Source organism: Juglans regia, chromosome 9 (genome assembly GCF_001411555.2).
Source record: "Juglans regia cultivar Chandler chromosome 9, Walnut 2.0, whole genome shotgun sequence".
NCBI classification, from domain to species: domain Eukaryota; kingdom Viridiplantae; phylum Streptophyta; class Magnoliopsida; order Fagales; family Juglandaceae; genus Juglans; species Juglans regia.
Window position 1 is genome coordinate 8075222 of NC_049909.1, and position 23723 is coordinate 8098944.

Consider the following 23723-nt stretch of genomic DNA (forward strand, 5'->3'; position numbering starts at 1 on the left):
CTTTCCTCGTATGGCCTTTTGTGATCTCATTTGAACAAAACAGATTCATACTGGGAATTGGAAATAAATGTCAGTCAGATATGTAAAGAAGTAGAGATGTAGTCCAGGATATTGTATAATTCACTCCAAAACAGATTCATACTGGGAATTGGAAATAATTTTCTTCCCCGACCCAAAGAAGTGAAAAAACAGGCTTAATGTATACCATTCATCTGAATGAATATGATAACAATAATATTAGAAAGGAAAATGGTAACTGAATCAACAATGATCCAGACAATAATGTCATCAAGTAGGCATACATGATTTGGCAATTGCATTAAGTAAATAAGATTATCACTTGACCCTGATAAATGTTAAGTTGTGGAAAGAAACGATGTGTCCCAGAAATGGCTATTTCTACTTCTGCTCAAGTTAACCAACAGTGAGAATAATCAGGAATGAAGTGCAAAACCATAAAACCTGCAGACATGCTGCAATCTCGATTAAAAATAAAAATAAAAAAGGTTAAATGAAAGCTTAAACTGCTATCTCAGCATCAAACAGGACAGAGATCCTGATGTATATTTGCTGCTGCTAATCTTTTACTCTACCTCAGCGAAACTTTAAGCCACGCAAAGTTATAGAAGCTTTTTCCAAAACTCACCTGAACAAGGAAATGCTATAACTCCATGATGCCTCAAAAGTTATGCAAGGTCTCCCTAGGTGCTCAAGACGAGCTAAGGCATAGTCAGAAAAACCCTTCATATGCTTCAATCCATTGAGTGAGGTTCAGAAAAATTACCCCATCAATGAATACTAACCACAAAACTTTTTTTTTTTAAATTATAGTATCTATCTATTTACGTTTTAAAAATTTACGCCAGCTCAATTTTACCATAATCTGTCTGTATAGTCTATATATATATATATATATATATATATATATTTTATCTCAATTAACATTTAACACCTTCCAGGACCAAAGAGTTTAAACAATGTATAGCAACTAAATTTCTTTATGGACAACACATTCCTATAAAACTCAAATGTTTGTCCATATATTTGAATTAATTTTTATTTTATTTTATTTTATTTAATATAACATACTACTGTTTATGTGTCACATGCCTTGTAGCACCAAGCAAATTTGAGTTTAACACCTGGCTTGTTGGAAGCAAAATGTCCGCCAGATGCTTCCAAGCAACATGTCATCATGAAGCCAACAAGATCAGAAGATATACCAAGTATTTGAATTATTATCAATGGCACACTGACCTAAAACATCGATCAATTAACAGAAAATTACCCTAGAACCATATAGAAGATTATAGCATGAAAACATAATTAGAATGGATACACAAGCCACTGTTTCTATCTCTCTGGCGGGGTGCCTATAGGGTTCTTAATCACTTTAAGAAAAGGTTAAGCAAATGAGAATCAATGTACACTTGCACAATTGTTATGTCTTAATCAAATTTACTTAAGTAGTCATCACGACCTAAAACATTTAGCAGGACTTCAGATTATTCACCTGTGCCTCCTCTACATGATGCCAAATTTTGGAAAGGTCTCATGGTAACTAAAGCATACAGGGAAAGTAAAGAAGCAATTTTAGGAAAGGAAGAGAAGAGAAAAAAAAGGGAAAAGAAAACCAAACCTCCAACCACCTTCTAAGAAAGTATCTATGACTCTAAATTGACACCCAATATTTCCCCCAAAAAAGGAGGGCAGAGGTTACCCACAAGCTGGAATCCCATCTCCTTGAAAACGAAGACCATAAATTCCATCCAGAAATGACTCCACACAGCACAAACATAATACCTCAACCGGACACCTCAGCATCCCATCACAGCGCAATTATACACAAAACTGCTGGAGCACTTTGTGGCTAGCAGGTCCCATTGCGGTGGGCCTTGATTGGGGACCCAAGAATTAAGCTCAATGATCTCTCCACCTAACCTAGGCCCAATACAAATTACCCGATCTCCACAAGCCCTAAATGCTAGTCCCCAACCATTCATCGAAACTGCCTGCTCAGGTAATCTCCCAATTGTAAACCAGAAGTTCCTCTCATTGTCATATCTTCTCACCTCCTTTTGTGCATAATCTGCTGCATACAGAACATTATTTACAACAGCAAGAAGAGGAGGTGCCTCAGTCACCCCCGCCCCTTCATTCCATCCAGGGAACATGTTAGGTATCACAGTCCATATCCCTGTCTTCATATCATAAACCTCACCGCACGTAAGCGATTCTGAGTTGCCCTCTCCAATCCCACCCATAATATAAAATTTCCCGTCCATGAAAACGGCCGAGCCCTTTTTTCTTGCTTTATTCATGCTTGGAAGAGTCTCCCAAGTTCCTGTTTCTGAATTATAAAGCTCAGCAGAATTTAGGATATTGGCATTTGGGTCACAACCACCAGCTAAAATTGCAATTTCCCCAAGACTGGCCGAACCGAACAAGCACCTGGGTGTATTCATGCTCATACCAGATGACCATGTGTTTGTCAAAATGCTATATCTACGAATAACAAGGGATGTTATTTCCTTTCCAAAAACAAGAAGTTCGGTACCAACGGCCAACGACTCCTTGTCTGAGCACATGAAGCATTCATTTGAAGGCATTCTAGGTAAATGCATCCAACGGCGATGATTTGGATCAAATGCTTCCCATTCAAGAAGGCTGCAAGAGAGGTAAACCCAATGCTCTACAATACCCATTTCCCTCCTTAGTCTATATAGCTCCCCACTCCGAATTAGAGACCGGAAGTTCTGATTCAGTGAGGAGATTGAGCCATAATCAGACCTAGAACAGTGAAGAAGACAGTTAATCGACATGCCCCGACCAAGTTGGTGGATAAGAGAACTTGAATCTGACCCATTCCCTGTGGAATTTTGGTCATCTGGTTGGTCAGTTTGGATAACGAGCTTGCTGTTTGAGAGCTCAATCACACAAAGAGCATTATAAATCCATGTGCTGTCTTGCTCACACGAGCTTGGCAAGTCCCTCTGCATGAGATAGGATGGACCCTCCAACAGGTTGCCAAAAAAATCCAATCCAATCAAGAAAGCCTTCTTTCTTACCATAAAAAAAAAAATGTCAGAAAAGTAGTAAATAAAAGTGGAAATTCACAACCAAAACACACATCCACTAGATATGTTATCTTTGAAGTAAATCAATCAAGAAACCGTGTATACTCAGCAATAAAACTAGCAAATATGCAACCAAACTAAACAACTAACACAAACACTTATGTGAATTTAATCACTCCGACATCCAATTAAACAATAAAAAAAGGAGCATGCACACGAATCCTTGAACCCAATCAATCTAAATTTGGCACCATAAAAACAACATGCATAAACTGTATTTTGTATCGGAAACACATCTACGGCATTCGAAGTGTAATAATTAATAAACGTCTATCACAAGCAAAGCAATCAGAATATAAGGTAAACCACAGGCTATAACATAGCTATAGAATAATCCAGCCTAAAAAATGAGAATAACCCATGTCAGATCTCAGCAAATACAAACAGAGAAACAAAAAACAAAGAGGCAAAAAAAAAAAAAAAAGGAAGAAGAAGAAGAAAAACAAATTGAGAACCAATCACATGCCAGACTGTACTCAAAACGCTGCATACAAATTTACCAAATCTGTACGAATGATGTTTGAACCTCCAACAGTCAAACTCAAAAAACTAGATCCATTTCGAATTTCTAATTACCGATAACCCATAATTTCCTTTCCTTTTTGTTCACCTGTGATTGCATAAATGATAAACATGTACCCGAGAAAGCTTAGAACTCTAATATCAAATAAGAGAAAATACGTACAGGGAAACAGATAGAGCAAAAGGCTTAAGAATTGGATAAGAAAGCCTCAGTTCTCGCTGCCTCCTCCTCCTTGCTCCTCCTCTCTCTAAATCACAAACCCAATTGCTCTCCCTCACTCTTTTGGCACGGTTTATATTCGCCTGTGTTGCGATAGAGCACTTGGTACTGGCATTATATTCCTTTACAGTGCATAAAAATGGAATTATATATATATATATATTGTTTTCAAAGAAAGGATTGGGAGGTCGGTCCCACGACGGAAAGGAAGTAAGAAGGGAGTCGCCGTTTGGGGTTTTTGCGGCTGAGTTGAACCGAAACCGCAAACGGCGGTTTGTGCACGTGTTACTAAACTTCGAGTGAATGCCCCCCCCCATTTATTTATTTTTCATCAACTCCATTTTCTTTTTCCCTTCGCTTTATCCTTTTCATATTTCAAGTTTTATTGTTTATACGTTATGCTTAATAAAAATAAAAATCAAATTTATATGCAAGCTTGATCCCAAGACGTTAGATACAATATAAAAAATAAAATAAAATAATTAAAAAAACATGAGGCAAGTGGACAAAATTAAGTCACATATGGTTTTTTATTTTATTTTGGGTAGGCCTAAGCAAAAATTCAAAAATTTGACTTCAATTTCGACCCTGCACAGACTCTGCTCCGGCTCCATTCCAACTCGATAAGTTGGAGTTGGAGTCGGAATTTTTTTAACCAGAAAAGGCAAAGTTAGAGTCAGAGTCGGAGTTGGAGTCGGAGGTGGTGATGTACCGACTCCAATTGTCCGATTCTGACTCCGATATTGTACATATTTTATAAAACTATATTTATTTTTTATATAGTAATCATATATATTTTATACAACTATAACTTATATAGTTAATTAAATTCAATAATATACTAGTATAAGCAAATTATTATAAAAAAAATATGCTTATATTATAATATAAATAGACTAAATTCACTAATAATAGTTTAGTATATGTAAATATCATACTATTAATTATTACTACCATGTAACACTAATGTATAATAACAACTAATGTATAATAACATTTAATACTGATGTATTATGTATAAACACAAATATATAAATTTATAATAACATGTAATACTAATATATAATAGCATGTACTAGTAATGTATAATAATCAATGTATAATAACATATAATATTAATGAATAAATATTAACATATAATAACATATAATACTAATGTATAATAACAATAATTTGTACAATAATTTATTTTTTCAATTTTAGTTATGTTTTAATAAAAGTGAAATTGAAAAAATATTTTTTTTAAAAAAAAACTGAAATCTGGAAGCTCAAATCCGATTAGTGAGAGTCCAAATCCGATTAGTCGGAAGTAGGGTACTCCGACTCCTACATTTGTCGGTACTCAGCCCTAATTTTGGGGGATGTGTTGTTGTCTAGTCTTTTTCAATTATATCATGTTGGTCAATTAATTTTAAATTTTGAATATCTTTGGCATATTTGTTAACATAGTCTATGTATATTAGTTGCACTCGATAGTCTATGCCCTAGTCCTCGTGAGCAAGACATCATGTTCAACTTGGGTAGGGAAATGACATTGCAGTACTGCCACATCAAGAAACCGAACACAAAATGTTGTCCTAATTTCTTTTCCCAAAATGCGAGAGAAAATGTGAATGAATGCAACTTTTGTTAATTCAATGTTTCATCAGGTTGGGAAAGTATCAAACAGGGAAAACGGATGCAAAATCGTTGTGCTGTGGTGGCTACTAGAATATTTTTGTCATCTTAGGGAAATTCTTTAACAACAACAATGACAACAAGAAATAATGCAGCCAGTTCCCTTTAGTCTGCTACAATACCCACAAAAGAACAAAACCAATCAGATCAATTGTCACACCCCCCAAATGGATCTGGTTTGGAGGGTGACCTCACATTTTTTTTTTTTTAAGTAACAATCTCTTCTTATCGATACAAGTGTTTCAAACTATACATTCTTTTTGTCTCAACACAGTTCTTGCTATTACATCTGGTCCTTCTTCCGTCCAGACCTTTTCCCCCTCCTCCATCTAACTCTAAAGCAAACTTTGCTAGTAAATGTGCCGTTCTGTTCCCCTCTCTTGGAGTATACTCCACCTTCCAATCTTTTCTACCATATGTATAAGACTTGATGTCATCTATAATATGTCCAAACCAAGATAAATCTTCATCATCTCTATTTACAGCATTAACAAGAGCATCCCCTTCTAATATAACCTTTGAAATTATCCAAGTATCCTTATATTGTAATACAACGATCTACTAAATCACTCAATAAATTAGTTAGTGATCAATAATACAATAATTTGATAACCAATCATATTCATAAAGTAAATAAAGTGTGTAACACCAAATTTGGTTAAGAAAGAAACTCTTTGAAGAACTCCTCAAAGGTAAAATCCTACGGAGCAGCCAAACTCAAAAAAGTCAATTTTATTATTTCAAAATTAGTTACAAATAATTCTCAATTATAAAACCTTTGATAATTGACTCTCTTACTTGACTTAACAAACGACCTGTTTATCTCTACCGCAATAACAGCCAGAATCTCTAGCGATCTTCAAACTATTGACTTCTCACTTGGAACTCTAGTGGTTGAACTCAATCAATCAAACTCCAACATGGAATAAGCACGCACACAATAAGAGAAAAATAACGAGAAAATTCTTAAGATTTTCTCACACATAAGCACTCGGCAAGACTCTCCAAAATCTCCAAGGCCGAAATCTCTACAGATTCTAACCAGTATGATCCCTTAAATAAATAATCTGATAAGAATTTTACTCACAGTAGAACTCTGCTGATGGAACAAATCTAATAGGAGTTTGAGTCACAGTGAAACTCTACTGAAAAATTCTCATAACGGATTTTGCTGGCGCCTGATATTTATCTTCTCAGCATTGGCAGTTTCACATTCAAACTCTTCTCTGGATAAGATCTATCTCTTGGAACTTGACTTCTATATTTTTTATTTATCTAAAACACTTCCTAAAAACCTATAGATAAAATCAAAATAACCATAGAAAAATTCAAAGTGTTTTACATTCATCCAAATTACAAATCCAAAGATAAGATAAATACTATCATCTTATTCATTTAGTCATATCCAAACTTATCAACTTAGTCATATTGTCCTAGCCAAACTTTTGTATCTACAATCTCCCCCTTTGGCGGATTGGTGACAAAAATCAGCTTAATGAATGTAACATAAAACCTGTCAAAAGTACAAATCGTAGACCAAGAAACCGAGTAGAAATTCCAAACAAATAATCAAGAAGAATAAAAAATACTGACATAGAACAATGACTAAGATTAGTACTATCAAAATTCACAAGATTTAAAACCTAATTCAAAGTTTAAGCATGTTCTAGTCCAACATCAAAATTATGTCCGAAATTAGAATAAACCAGAATTTAGTTCTCCCTCTCAATAAAAAAAAAAATCATTTAACTCCCCCGTAGCCACACACTTACTACAATTCCCCCTAAATTTTACAATACAACAAAAAAAATCAATTAACTGCTCCTCTAATATCTCCCTCTTTTTGTCACTATATATGTATTTCATATTCACCATTCGGTTGGTTATTGTTTCGGACAAACCTTAAACCTCCTTGTCATTAGAAACAGATCAATGTTGATTATTGTGTGGAGATATGAGAATAAAATTACTAAGAAGACCCTCCCACAACAATAATGAACCTCAACCCAACAATGCAGTGTGAGTAAAATGATGAATGAACATGAACGCATGTAAAGAAATTGACAAAATGCTGAAAAATTTTAGTTGAGGCAAAACATCAAACACTTGGTAGGCACTCCTTAGAAACTGAATGACAAAATGCAAGAATCCACCCAGAAAACATCCTCAATACATGAAAACAGCATAATCCAACTACTAAATGCAAATCTGAACAACCCAAACATTCAAAAAAAAACCTCAAATCCGAAACACCATAATCCAAGCCAGCACTTTACACTCATACCAATCATAAAAATTTCCAAAATAATGTAGAACCAAATGCTAGGGGAAGAGGAAATAAATTAATAGTGCTCTTACCGTGATTGAGAATCATGTAGATAAGAAGTTCTGTGGTTTTTCTAAGAACCCAAATGCTCTAGAACACTAGTGATGAGGGAAGTGGTGTTCGACTAGGGCACGCAGAGTGAAAAAGTCGTGGGTGAGTGTAAGAGAAAGTATCGGGGGATAAGGGGGTGAGTGTCTATCCAACCATTAAGCCACTTAAGTCACTAAGTGACTTGCCGTGCCATACACGAGCCCATGCCTTAGAGTTCCACTGGGACTTAAACACTAAGACAAAAAAATAGGCCTTCTGAAACATAACTTTCGGACCATATGCAACATGTCTTCATGCAGAAAAATTCCAAAAATATACCAAACAACCAAATAAACCAACAACAAAAAAAATCTAAAAATAAAGGATTAAAAATGATTGCCCAAAAAATATTCCAAAATTTTTAAGACCAATTGAATCAAGGCACATGCCAAAGTGCACCACATGTCCAAGCATATTGTCACTCACACAACCAAAAAAAATAAAATACACTCTCATTTGCAACAAACCACAATAGTTGTACACACCTCATCAGTTCATCATTATCAAAGTCCATGTGAGTGTGTAAGTGAGGCTACTTTAACAGGAAAAAAAAATCCACATTTATGTATGTATATTTTGTTCTTTTCTTTTTTATTTTTTTTTCCTTTCATAGATACTCCCAAAAGGTTTATCTCTTACCTTAAAAGTCAACATCTATGCTAGGGCCTAGATACTTTGATAGAGTATCTCCTCCAAACATAAGGTTGCTCAACCCTTGGTGTGTCCATTTTATTGCTCATTGTTTTTCATAATGAATAGAGCAATGATTTTTTCTATAAAGACTTAAAGAATAGATCCGTGTAGGATGTTTGCAATTTTCCGCAATGAAGAAACACCGATTTGTTCTATATGGATCAAATTTTTATGTTCGGCAAGGGGAGACCTTTTGCTTTTTAGTACTAGGTTCAATTAGTATTAGTCAATTTAAGGTATAGACTCCCCATTTGGACATCCTCTATAAAACTTTATGAAGCATACGTTATAATTAAAAAATATATGAAAATAAGTTCCTCATAGTGTACTAGGATTTGACTTTGGCAAAATGAGCCATAAAGTCTACACTCACATGTGGACTGCACAAAAATAGAGAGGTGCTTTAGCTCCAAGTATAGGAAATGTGAGGACTCGAGTACTCAAGACTTGGCATATCAAGCATGAACTTTGCTCAACTGAACAAAAATAAAAATGAGATACAAACCAGAAAAATAGAAACAATTCAATCAAACCAACAAAAAAGAGAGGCAAACCAATAAAAGAATGTGAAATGCATGTTCTAAATTAATGATATACAAGGAATGCAATAACATGCAAGTGGTCTTATCAATTAATGTGACACGGCATCTTCTTTGACCACCCACTTTACTTTAGATTTTAAAGCCATCTTTACATCATCACAACTTTTTGTGGTCTTATCCTTGTTACCAAAACAAAACTTAGACAACTCACATACCTTGGCACTTATGGTGTTTATTTGTTGGCTTAACTCTTGGACTTGGTTTCGAAGGGTCTTTACATTTTTCTTTGATTTTTTTCACCTATATTTTTCTGCATTTTATTCAAATTAAAGCAATATGGCCTTATATGACAAGAAATACCACAATAATGACAAATTGGTACAAACTTACCTCCAGACTTACCTCAGTTCAGCTTCTTTGAGGTTGATGTTTCATGTGGCTTTTCAAAATGATTTGAATTTGAAGCAACATCTTTTGGAGCATCCACAACTTGGCTTTCTTTGACAAAGACAATATTCTTATAGATAGTGGTAGCGAATGATGAGGCTTGAGTTACTTTGTCTTGGAAAGTTTTATACCCCAAACTAGTACGATCACAACTGGACTTTTGACTACTTAACATCTCATCCAATTTCTGAGTTGCTGATGTAACAGCCCGCTAGAAATTTAAAGGTGAAATTTCTATTGGCTTTAAGAATCTCGTAAAAACTCCATAAGTTTTCACGAATCGACCAGTCGCATAGGTCTTAATCTGTCAACATAGTCATTGTTATCATTCACTATGGTGCCATAAGTGAGATTCTAATTATTTGAGTATTTTTAAGTGTCAAAATGTGTTATAGTCTACGACATTAGACTCAGTTGATTATTTAAGATTTTTTGATGCAATAAGTCTATTTTCATATTTTTGGACGAAACACATGTTTGAAACTATGAAATTATTTTTAGGGGCACTTCGAGGTTGAATTTCGGTAAATGATTTTCATTGTAAGTTAATATAAATATTTATGAATTTTTAGTACTAAATTTATGATTCATTTTTCCATAGTGAATAGTAACCTCGATAAGTGCACCAATTGCAGTGTTTCAAATCACAGTGTGAAATATCCAAGTTAGATTAAAGAAATTTTATTTGGACACTTGGCAAGATCTTAGCCACACTTAGTGAATAATATTAGACACTTGGTACCATGAGAAACGTTTGATGGATTTAAAAGAATCAACGTGTGAGATCATGACACCTAAAGGAAAAACTTTATTCCATCTGACCAATCAAATTGTGCCAAACCACAAATGATTTCCACCCTAGTGAAATCCTATATGGTTGGAGTCCAATGGAGAACCCAAAAGCATGGTTGGAGTCCAACAAAGAACCCAAAAGCGTGGTGTAAATTTAAACTAGAAAACCGGAAAACCAGTTCGGACAGGTTTTACCAGTTTCGAACCAGTCCGGTCCGGGACTGGTTGTCATAATGTGAAAACTGGCCGGTTTTGGTTTTGAGATTTTTTGGACCGGCCCAGACCTGTTGATAAAAAAATATATAAAAGAAAATATTTTTATATATAAGTTTTATACAAAATATTATATATATATATATATTAAATATTAATATATATAAGTTTTATATATAAATTTATAATGTATAATTATAAATTTAAACATTAAATGTTAATTTACAATTTCATATATATATATATATATATTCATATATGAAATAATTTCATATTATAATTTATAAATTATTACATTAAATGTTAATACTAATATATAAGTTTATAAATAATACTAATAGTCTAATATAGACTATAGACTATAGTTATACTTATAATTAATACTAAAAGTTTTTATTAAAAGTTTATAACTAATACTAATATTAAATATATAGTTTATAACTAATACTAATATATAACTTATAACTATACAAATAGTCTTATATTAATAGTATTATATAGTTTGATAGACTAATATATTATTTAGCTATACTAATATTATAATATATAAGTATATAACTATTTAACTAATACTAATATATAACTATACTAATAGTCTAATATTAATACTATTATATAGTCTAATATATTATTTAGTTATACTAATATATAAGTCTATAACTATTTAACTAATACTCTAATACTAATAGTTTAATATAGACTATAGTTATACTTATACTAATATAGCTATACTAAATCACTAAAAGTTTATAACTAATACTAATATATAGTTTATAACTAATACTAATATATAACTATACTAATAGGCTAATATTAATACTATTATATAGTCTAATATATCATATAGCTATACTAATATACAAGTCTATAACTATTTAACTAATAGTCTAATACTAATAGTTTAATATAGAATATAGTTATACTTATACTAATAGAGTTATACCAAATCACTATAACTAATACTAATATATATAATATAACTATACTAATAGTCTAATAGACTAATATTAGTACTATTAATCTATTATATAGTCTAATATATTATTTAGCTATACTAATATATAAGTCTATAACTATTCAACTAATATTAATAGTTTAATATAGACTATAGTTATAGTTATACTAATATAGTTATACTAAATCACTATAACTATACTAATATATAACTATACTAGTAGGCTAATATTAATACTATTATATAGTCTAATATATTATATAGCTATACTAATATATAAGTCTATAACTATTTAACTAATACTAATAGTTTAATATAGACTATAGTCATACTTATACTAATATAGTTATACTAATACATAACTATACTATGGTCCAACTGTAGTCTGTTTGATACGAAAAAGAAGTACACTCATTGGACTCTCTCCCTTCTCTCTAAAAACCTCCTTCACAGATTCGGCTTGAGGGGTGGGAGCTTCGGCTCCCTTCCCCTCCCTCCCTCCTCCTCCTCCATCCCTTCTCTTCTATGTAATTTTTGTTTTGTGTTTTTGTGTATTTTCAGGCGAAATAAGAGTGAATCGCCGATCTGGGTCTTCCTGCCGCCACAGGCCAGCACACGCCCCGCCATGGTGATGCCCTACCGCCGATCTTAAAGACCACCGAATGCGGCACCAATCGGAGCGGCGAGTAGCCCGCACACGCGGCTCGAAGTTTCGGCGTCATTTGGCGTGTGGCCTTCACGCACCACCCGGGAGCCCTCTGCCAACACCACGCGCAGCGTTTCTGGAGTCTGTGAGTCCGGGATCTCCAAGGTCGACTGGCGGTTCCCTTCCCAAAGTGGCGCGTGTACTACAAGCGCCACAGCAGCCTCTGTGTTCCATTTTCTTTTGTTGCAGTGTTTTTCTTTGTAGTTTTCTTTGTGTAATGTAGTTTCTAGGTTAATAAAAATCTTAAAAAAATTAGTACCTTTGGACTTTGCTCCGAATGGAGTATTAATCCACCCTCCACGTTGACAGGGTTGTTGGGATTTGGTATACCCTACCCTGCTTAGACGGGGTATGGGGTTTTGTAATCTCTGTCGTGGACAGAGGTGGTATTTCTCTAAAGATCTAGGTCTTTAGAGATTTATTGTCTGGACTAGACCATGTCAGTCATGAAAGTATATTGGGAAGATATTAACGATTGTAATTGATTTGTTTTTCAAATCAACTTTGTAAGTCCTCTCTTAATAAAGGTTAACACCCGTTTACTCAAAAAAAAAAAAAAATACATAACTATACTAATAGGCTAATATTAATACTATTAGACTATAGCATATTAAATGTATTACAAATATATATATATATTATATAGTCTAATATATAATATATTCGACTATAGTATATTAAATGTATTACAAATATTTATATATAGTTATATTAAATCACTATAGTTTATTAAATGTATTACATTGAAAATAATATCATTTAAAAAAAAACACATTGCAAATAATCAAATATTAATTAAATAGAAAAGCCAAAGGCCCAAACGGCGCTGTTTTCATGACAATTGAACGGTTAAAACCCTAAAAATGAAAATTGTCTCTCGTCTAGTTGTCTACTCCAGCCTCCAGTCCCTCGGGCCTCATCTGTCGTCACTCAGGCAACTCACGCTCTCGTCTCTTGCTCAGTCGCTCTCTGCTCTCTGCTCTCAACTCTCCCGTCTGGCCGTCTCTCACTCTCTCGTCTCCAAGTTCTCAACTCTCTCGTCTGAGTCGTCTCTCACTCTCCCGTCTGGCCGTCTCTCACTCTCCCGTCTCTCACTGAGTCAGTCACTCTCTTGTCTCTCAACTCTCTCGTCTCTCACTGAGTCCCTCTCAACTCTCCCGTGTTTCATTCTCTCGTCTCTCAACTCTCTTAGAGTCGACTCATCTCTCTGTCGAATCTACCCCCTCACCCTCTGTAAGTTTTTATTTTTTTGAAATTACATATTAAGATTTTTGTGATTGGATTTTGTGATATTAGGGTTTCTGTAATTGGGTTTTGTGATATTGAGATTTTTGTGAATATGTGATTGGGTTTTCAGTTTTGTGAAATTAGGGTTTTTGAATCCTAATAAATGGGAAATTACAAAATCTGTCTCTTTTTGCTGGATGTGCCATCTATTTGGTATTAATGCTTGGAAATTGGCCTGCACATTTTAATTTGATGTTGTCTGAAGTAATGAAGCTTTGGTTGCTACTCGAGTTGACCAAGCCAGCTATTGGTAGTGATCTGGTGGTTGTTGCCTTATCTGGTTTCAGCCGACTGCAATGTACATGCATCTGTAGTGTAGAAGATGCTTGCTTGCATCCATCTATATTGGAACTAGCCATCCAGATTAATGATTAGCAAAAAGACTTTTTCCACGTCTGCAAATAAATTCTTTATTTTTTTCCTTTCTTTTAAATTGTACTAGGTAAGAAGAAAAGGTGCTGATTAGGATTTTGTGATTGGGTTTATGAAATTAGTTTGAAATTATGATAGATAATATTTGTGATATCACGGTTTTTTAAATCCAAAATTAGGTTTGTGAAATTAGTAAATTACATTGATATGGTTTTGTAATTTTTCTACTTGAATAACATCTGTGTAGTGTGGCCTGAAATTAATGTTTATTAATTGGGGTTGAGTTTGAATAAACTTTGAAGGCTCAACAATTAATGTTTATTTTTGTTACTCCAAAATCACATATGGATCCTTCAAATGAAACAGAAACACACAGTAATATTCAACCTACAATGGAAAGGAGTGAAATGACTATGAAATCAATGGCGATTAATGATCCGCTTTCTCCAAAATCTAATGTAAGTAAACCATCTATTAGTAGGAAAAGATCAGTAGTTTGGGATTATTTTACAAAGATTCATACTGAGGATAAGTCGAGACCTATGACTTCATGTAACCTTTGTGGGATGACTTATGCTTGTGATCCTAATATAAATGGCACAAAATCAATGTTGGGGCACTTGAAAAAAACATGTAAGAAGTCTCCACTCAGGAGAGTGGATAGAAATCAATCTATATTAGGTTTCCAGTCTGGATCAAGTAGTGGGGGGCTTGTACCTATTTATTTTAGTGTTGAGGCGTGTAGAGAAGTCTTAGCAGAAATGTTAGTTGTTGATGAGCTTCCTTTTAAACATGTGGAAGGGGAAGGGTTTAAAAAATTCATGCATGTTGTACAACCTAGATGGAATGCGATTCCATCACGTGTAACGATTGCAAAATATTTATAAACTTTATTTGAGAGAGAAAGACAAGCTAAAAAGTGCTCTTAAGGGGCAGCGCATTTGTCTAACCACGGATACATGGACATCCGTGCAAAAGTTTAACTACATGTGTCTCACTGCACATTTTATTGATGAAGATTGGAACATGCACAAAAAAATTATAAATTTTTGCAAGGTTGAAAACCATAAGGGTGAGACACTAGGTAAACGAATTGAGATGGTGTTTGCTTAAATGGGGGAGGCCCAAAATATTTACAATTACACTTGATAATGTAAGTTCAAATAATGGGGAAGTTTCGTATCTCAAAAGAAAGATAAGGAATAGAAGGGATACGATTTTGGAACATGAGTTCTTGCATATGCGATGCTGTGCTCATATCTTGAACTTAATTGTTCGGGATGGGTTGAAAGAATATGATCAATCAATTGCAAGAATTAGAGGAGCTATGAAGTATGTAAAATCATCTCCACAAAGGTGGAACACATTTAAGCAATGTTGTGACAGTGAGGACATTACTTGTAAAAGTGGTGTATGCTTAGATGTAGCAACCCGTTGGAACTCCACTTATATGATGTTGGATAGGGCTGAAAAGTTTCAAAAAGCATTTCAATGGCTAGAGGATGAAGATCTGTGATATATTAAGAGTGTTGGGGAGGATGATAGTGATGATGATGATGGTGTTAGTGAGTTGGGTAAAGGAGGGGTATCCAAGTTAAGGCCTCCAACCATGGATGATTGGGATAAGAGTAGGTTGTTTGTAAAATTTTTGAAACTTTTTTTTAATGCAACCTTGCGTTTCTCGGGGACCAATTATGTCACTTGCAATAGTTTTTTATTTGAGATAGCAACAATTCAAACTGCAATTAATTTGGAGTGTGTGGAAGGACCTCATAATTTGAGGACAATGGCATTTAGTATGAAATCTAAATGTGAGAAGTATTGGAGAAATATTGAAAAAATGAGTTTTTTGTTGTATGTTGGGTTGGTTTTTGATCATCGGTATAAAATGCGGGTCTAACATATATTTTTGAAGGAATATATGAGGATAATAGTTCAAAAGTTCTTACGTTGATGGATCGGGTTCAAGATGCCTTGACTCGTTTATATGATAGTTATTGTGAAAACAATGAAAGTATTGTTGGGGCACAAGATCAAACTATAAGCCAATCAAGCAAGAGAAGGGCTAGTAGTTCAAGTTCAACTGCTGGGGTAGGTCAAGGTGATTTCAGATCATTAATCCATTCACAAATTAAGAAGCGTTTGGAGTCGGATAACTCTTTGGCAACTAAATCTGAATTTGAGAGATATTTATTTGAAAAATGTGAAGAAGATAATGTGAAATTTGACTTGTTGGCTTGGTGGAAGGTCAACTCCATTAGATATCGTGTGCTTTCAAGAGTTGCGCGGGATGTTCTTGCAGTTCCGATATCTACAGCGGCCTCTGAGTCAACTTTTAGCGCAGCAGGTCGAGTACTTGATCCTTTCCGCAGTAGCCTATCTCCACTTATGGTAGAAGCTCTTTTTTGTACACAAAATTGGCTCCGTTCTTCTGTCCCGATTAACATTCGTACTTTAATAGATGATGTTGAAGAGTCTGAGAAAATTGATACAGGTATGTAACATCATTCACATTTTCTTTAACTATATCTAAAGTGTAAATCATATTAATAATTTGTTTTAATTATTATGCTTATTTTTTTTCCCTTTTGTGTAGAGCTCATGGATGACCTAGGGAGTTCTTCAAGACCTACTTCTTTGGTTAAAGATAATTAAATTTAAGGTAGGTCAACTTGTATAACATATTTCCTTCATTTTTTTTATTATTTAATGTAATTACTAACTTTTTATTAGAATTAATTGTTTGATTTATTTTCATACAATTGCAAGGATTGTTAAAGGGACTATTGGAGTTGGTGGCTTAGTGCATAGCTATTGAAGTTTTTTGTTGGATGTTCTAAATTATTGTAATTTGGACTTGTAATTTTTTGGAATTGTAATTTGGACTTTTGGACTTGTAATTTGTTGAACTTTTGGACTTCTAATTTAGACTTTTGAACTTATTTTATTCCATAGGCTCATAGGCTTGTTGATGTCCATTCTTGAATTTCTTCTGACTACTCTAAAAAATATGTGTAAGTACTAAGTTATTTCCTTTAACATGCAATGACTTATTGTAGATAAGGCAGTTTATTGCAGATAAGGCAGTTTATTGCAGATTTTTTTTTTCAATTTTTGTAGTAGTTATATTTATAACTTTGTACAGCAGTTTTTTGTTTTTTTCCAATTTTTAGTAAAGCAATTGTTTGGGAAACAATTTTTACTAAAACAGATTTTAATTAATCAGATTTTTTGTAGTAAAACAGATTTTTTATTAAAGTAGTTTTTAGTAAAGCATATTTTTTAGTAAAAGTTAAAACAGATTTTTTTTAATAAAAGTATAAAACAGATTTTTTTTAAATCAGTTTTTTTTTATAAACAAATTTTTAATGACAAACTGTGAAATTTATATTTAAAAAAAATTGAAAAATCGGACCGGACCGGACCAGACCAGAAACCGGTAAAACCGGAAGTACTGGTTTAGGAGGTTAACCGGTGCGTAATCTGTTTTAGAAAATATAAAACCGGTACATACCGGTTCGCTCTTAGATTTTGTCAAAAACCGGACCGGACCGGTTATACTTCTAATAATAGCATGTAATTTGACACTAAACATAATATGTAATACTATAGTATGATAATATGTAATTAGACATAATAGTATATGTGTAGTATAAAAATACGTTAGATATTAATATAAAAGTAAATTAGCAGTGAATGATTTAGTTTTAATTTTTAATTTTTTAAAAAAATTGATATTTAAAAGCTCACAAAAAATTCTTTTCCAAAGGCTAAATATGAAACTAAAAAAAATCCAAAGTTGAAAGCCCAAATCCGACTCCGCTTCGAGTCGGAGTTGGATCGAAGTCTACACAAGTTAGAGTCGGAGTCGGATTCCCTTGAATCTGACGCCGGCTAAATCAGAGCTTAAACCTAAGTTGAGGGCTATTGGCTATTTATGCTCCTCGCAAATTTTGTTAATCAATATGTACTTTTTTTTTTTATCACATGATTATATAAAAAATATAACACATTTCGAGTCTATTTTTTGCTAACTATATATTAGCATGTTTAAATATTCCTTATAACACCTAGCCTTCCTTTCATCTTTACATTTGATCCAAACAACATCTAACCTGATCAAGGCCTAAAATCAACCCTCGACTATATATCTCTTATAACTATAATCATGTCAATTTTCGGATGGTTTTTAATCAGGAATATGAATAAACCTTTCAAATAATTATCCTCAAAAAAGAAATATGCTAATATAGTCCACTATTGACGTGAACTAACTAAATCAGTCATATTCGCTAGCCAACTTGCTCAAATATATATACATGCATTGTGTAAGGGGATTTCCCTCCCAGCAGGCTTGAGAATGTCAACTAAGGAAACAAAAACCAAAGGTCCAACCTAAAACATGTAAAGTCTCCAACCGAACTCATGGGTAGGCTCCTCTAGATGCAACCTGCATGAGGGAACGTGCTGCAGGGGAGGACTCGTCGACCTGGAGACCCCTCAAATAGTATCCAGCTCTTGAGTGCTTATCTGTGTAGTGGACGTAATATACGGGAGACCCTCGAATCTCTGACAGGATGGACATCAATAGACCACCAAGGATGCTAGTGGGGTGAGAGAAGTTGGAAAACCGTACCGCATTAATGACACCACTACTCGAGCTACACACAACATTAATGACGTCGTCATAGAGCCACACCGCATTAAAGGACTCTAACAAATATAACAATACGAAAGACACGGACTCCATGGGAGCAGACACGATCTGTCCCTCCAAACTTATGGAATAAATAACAAGTTCCAAATAAGAGAAAACTCTCTGATCCCTCGATTCTTTCACTTATTTACAAACTTCTAAGAGAATTTATTAACTTTGATATTGGAGACTCCTCGACCTTAAAGCCTCAAGGTAGCTCTCTCCTAATTGTCTCATTTCCTATCTTTTACATACTCAAATTTTAAAAACTTGAGTTATCGAAATTAAACCCAAAGACTGAAATAAGACGTTAATTAACCCATTGAATGTCCAAACCAACAACACTTTCCTACACGCTAGGAAGTGAGTGTCTGTTCGAATTTTGGTCACTACTGATGTGATTTATGTTATAATGAAAAAGTGGGATTCAAATCATGAAAAAGAACGCAATTATATATCAAGCATCTTCAAAGAGTCAAAAGAAAAGAAAACCAGCACCTAGGAAGATGTGTTAGTAGTGGATGATAGGACGTATATATTATATATATGAACGGTGGCTTTATACAATTTTTTTTTTATTAATTTTATAATTAATTATTTGCTATAAAGATAATTCTTTATTACAAAAATATATTTGTTCTCGTTGCAAATGATCATTCGCATTATAAATAATTTATCATAAATAATTATCTTTTTAATATTTTAATTCAGAGCACCAGTCAAGACGATAAGCCCTTAATTCTAGATCGTAGATCATATAGTTGTTTTAGCTAATTCTAAATTGTCTTTGTGTTCTGTTGAGAGTTACTTTTGTTCCTTTTACTCTTTTTTTTTTCTTTCCTCATTATATCTATTTTTTTCTCGGACATATATGCACCCAATGCCCGTGCATGATGTTCTCGAGCTGTCACTTTTTTTATGTGAGTTTCATTTCATGAATTTAACAAGTACTTTTACAGAGTGGTGGGAAATAGTAACTTTTTATTCTTGTTTGAAAATAAAAAAGTATTAATCTATAGATCATAATTAACAAATCCTAAATGAGTCTTTACAACTTTCTTTAAAAATAAAAATAAAATTTCCATGTCTTTAATGATTTTTTTCTTAATTCGGACGTATACAGACAAATGTAACTTTGTTTTTTTTTTTATCTTAAGCACGTGACTTGGATTGATTGCATATTGTTTTTTCTTTGTTGTTACTTTTCCTATTAAATACAGTTTTTTTTCTTGTCTTTTAGGGAAATTAAAAATAGATTAATTAGGGAACACTGTGCATAGCACATCAAAACTCAAGTTGGGAAAGATACCAAACTATATGTAATTAACTAATAATGCTCACCAACTAAAAAAGAAAAAAAAATCTATTTACAAATTCGTTTATTGACATACCAAATACATATATATATATATATATATATATATATATTATGACATGTAAGCCTAATATATCAGCTAGTATGAAAAGGTATTTATATTTTGACTATATTTTAATAATTGTAATGAGTCTGATAATAAATTGTGTTTATATGTCGATTTATAAATAGAAAACTAAATAAAAAATACTATTTGGAATGGGAGGGGAGGGGAGGGGAGGGGAGGGGAGGGGATGATCTAAGGTGGCTTCTCTAATTGGGCAAGACTATAGTAGCACCTTACCCGTTCTAAACAGGATAGGATGGGCCTAGACGGCAATACGTTGTCGATGTTCCATATTTTGCGTCGACTTTCTCTCACAGCAAATAATCTTATCATAAATATTTTACTTTTGTGAGTTATTAGTTTTTGCGACAAGGTTATTAGTTTTTTGTGGCGACTTTTTCTTGCAACAAATAAACTTCCTGAAATATTTTTTTGATTCTGGGTTATTAGCTTTTGCTTGCTGCAAATTAGAACCTTTCCCCTTATTCCTGTCTTCCACCCCTCCCCCCGGCGCGCAATACTCTCATCTCTCTCTCTATCCCTATCATTGCGAGCTTCTCCCTCCCGCTGCGCCACTGTGAACGGCTCCCTTTGTCATTGAGCCATCGTGGGTCTTTTCCCCTTAGCCCCTCACCTTCTCGCCCTCTCTCTCTCTCTCTCTCTCTCTCTCTCTCTCTCTCTCTCTCTCTCTCTCTCTCTCTCGGATCCCAACAGATCAGTGCACCTCCGCCGTCTCCAACCATGGTCATCGCCACCCTCAACCACCTATGGCTCCTCTAGTCACCAACTGTCGCTCTACCCCAACTCCCACATCTCTCTCCCTCGCACACTCTCTCTTGTGAGTCTCCACCGCACACCACTTAGATCTGCCACCCCGCTGCCATCGTGAGCCACCCATGAGCATGTTGACGAGCCTGCCACCAAGAGCCATCTCTGCCACCCCTCTCAGCCCCTTCTCATCTCACTGATCCAAGCCCCACCTCTTTTCTCCCCATGATTTTCTCATTACAGTGGCCTTCCTTGCTGCCGTGAGCCACCATCGCCTCCTCCAACCACGATGTAGCACCACCACGAGCAACCCATGAACGTAGCAACACCTCCCAGACACCTCCTTCGTTGCGCCTAGCCAACTTGCTCAAGTATATATACAGGCCTTGGATGTCCAAACCAACAAAACTTTCCTACACTTGATGTGAGGCAATTGTAAATTTTTGGAGCACATGAATCAATCTAGTTTGTTAATGATCGATGAAAAATATCCATTTTTTGGTGTAAAATATTGTTCTTCATCTTAGATATTATCATCAAAATGAGTCATATATACCTGCTAATGTGACACATTCTAGTTAGTTGCTTTCCATTTAAGTGGTAATTATAATTTAAAATGTACAACATGCATTGTCATGTGTAAATAGGAATGATAAAATCTGGAATGAAAAATATAATAATACTGACCAATTCAGTTATGACTATTGATGTTATAACGTCGAGTCGATTTTGCATGGCTTAAGAAAAGGATCAACTAGATTGGCTCAAGCGAAATTTGCGGGGAACCTTTAATAATGTCCCATGTGGTAGATAGTTCCAGATCACACATATATTTGCATATATGCCTGCCTTTACATGCACGCTAGGAAGTCATGAGGTTCTATTGGAATTTTGGTCACTACTGATGTGATTTATAATATAATATTGAAAAAGTGGGATTCAAATCATGAAAAAGATTGCAATTATATATCAAGCATCTTAATTCAAAGAATCAAAAGAAAAGAAAACCAGCACTAAGAAGATGTGTTAGTGGATATGATAGGACGTATATATTATACATATGAACGGTCGCTTTATACAACAAATTTTTTTATTTATAAATAGTTGTTTTCTGTAAGAATAATTATTTATCACGAGAATAGACTTATTCTTATTAAATTATTTGTTACGAGAATAGACTTAATTCTAGACCGTAGATCATATGGTTGTTTTTTATACCTAATTCTAATCGTATTTGTGACGTTTTGTTGTGAGTTACTTTTTCCCTTTTACTTTGCTTTTTTTCTTTCCTCACTATATCTATTTTTTCTCGGACATATATGCACCCATGCATGATGTTGTCGAGCTGTCACTTTTTTTAAGTGAGTTTCATGAGTTTAACAACAAGTACTTTTACAAAGTGGTACTGGGAAATAGTAACTTTTTATTCTCGTTTAAAGATAAAAAAAAAAAAAAAAGTATTGATCTATAGATCATAACTAACAAATCCCAAATGAGTCCTTACAACTTTTTTTAAAAATAAAAATAAAATTTCCATGTCTTCAATGATTTTTTTTTTTTTAATTCGGACATATACAGACAAATGTACCATTGTTTTTTTTTTTCTAAGCACGTGACTTAGGATTGATTGCATATTGTTTTTTCTTTGTTGTTACTTTTCCTATTAAATACACTTTTTTTTTTCTTGTCTTTTTAGGAAATTAAAAATAGATTAATTAGGGAACACTGTGCATAGCACTTCAAAACTAAGTTGGGAAAGATACCAAACAATAAGTAATTAACTAATGCTCACCAAACATTTCGGTTTGGATTGAAAACTCATTTCAATTCATCTCATTTTATCTTTATAATTTTTTAAAATTTTTACAAAAAATATAATAAATAATTTAACTTTTCTAAATCTCAAAATAATAATAATATTTAAAAATAATATTCTAACAATATTTTATTTAATTCATCTAAAATTTTCTCAACTTATTTTTAAATCCAAATCGGACCATTAGTAACAATTCGGCAGACTTTCTTGCGCGAATATTGGAGTTCTTTATGAAGGCCTTTGAAGGGCATGCTTAGATTGGATAAAGTGGGTTTGCCGTACATTAGAGTTCGAGGCTAGGGTGGTTTTGTTTGTGATTTTTTACTTATTTGGTGGTTCGGTTTGTTATTTATTTGGTGGGTTGGTATTTGATGTTTTGATTATCTAACTAATTCTCACCAACTAAGAAAGAAAAAAAAATTATATTTACAAGAATAAATATAGATAGAAGTTACTATTGAGAATATCCATTTTACACACATGATGTAGTATTATCTAGATCACATATCTCTCTAAGTGAGTGTTGGGAATAATTAACTAGAAGTAGCCATGTAGTGAGTGCAAAATGTGGACTGCTATAATGGCTTCTCTATAGTATTACTCGCTAGTATGAAAATGTATTTATATTTTGATTATGTTTTAATAATTTTAATGAGTCTGATAATAAATTGTGTTTATATTTTGATTTATAAGTAGAATGATTTTTTTTTTTAACTAAATAAAAAACAGTATGAGGGGACAATCTAAGGTGGCTTCCCTAATTGGGCATGACTATAGTAGCATCTTACCCGTTGTAAACCAGATAGGATGGGCCTAGACGATAATAAGCTGCAGACGTTCACTTAAATCAAATTCGAGTAATAACTTAGACCCCAACATCATTAAGAAATTCAATAAGTCTAAACGGCTAATAATACTATTAATTTAAAGTGAATCCATATAGATTCAAACCAAAATCTGAATAGAACGACTCACTAAAAAAGCAAGGAACTCTTATTTAGATGTACATCAGAGTTTTTAAAGCCATCATCACCATTGATCAA

General features: G+C 33.6%; 2 protein-coding genes across 3 annotated transcripts in view; both read right to left on the reverse strand.

Moving 5' to 3' along the window:
- LOC109001242 (F-box/kelch-repeat protein At1g74510-like) overlaps positions 1-3890 on the reverse strand; it is a 945981-nt gene extending 942091 nt beyond the window's left edge. The window contains exon 1 of one of the 2 annotated variants that reach the window (XM_035693918.1): positions 3823-3890. The gene's annotated coding sequence lies outside the window, so the exon portion shown is untranslated. The remainder of the gene's footprint in view (positions 1-3822) is intronic. The other variant, XM_035693917.1, reaches the window with a different exon arrangement.
- On the reverse strand, positions 1426-4007 carry LOC109020727 (F-box/kelch-repeat protein At1g74510-like). The gene is made up of 2 exons (XM_019003284.2): positions 3823-4007; positions 1426-3059 (listed from the first exon to the last, which is right to left on the reverse strand). The coding sequence occupies exon 2, from the start codon at positions 2997-2999 to the stop codon at positions 1818-1820; it is 1182 nt and encodes a 393-aa protein (XP_018858829.2). The 5' UTR covers positions 3000-3059; positions 3823-4007; the 3' UTR covers positions 1426-1817.
- Positions 4008-23723: the final 19716 nt, after the last annotated feature.

What these genes read in the sequence shown, in the direction of transcription:
- LOC109020727 (XM_019003284.2), bottom strand. Translation starts at nt 2,999, where the DNA reads ATGCAGAGGGACTTGCCAAGCTCGTGTGAGCAAGACAGCACATGGATT.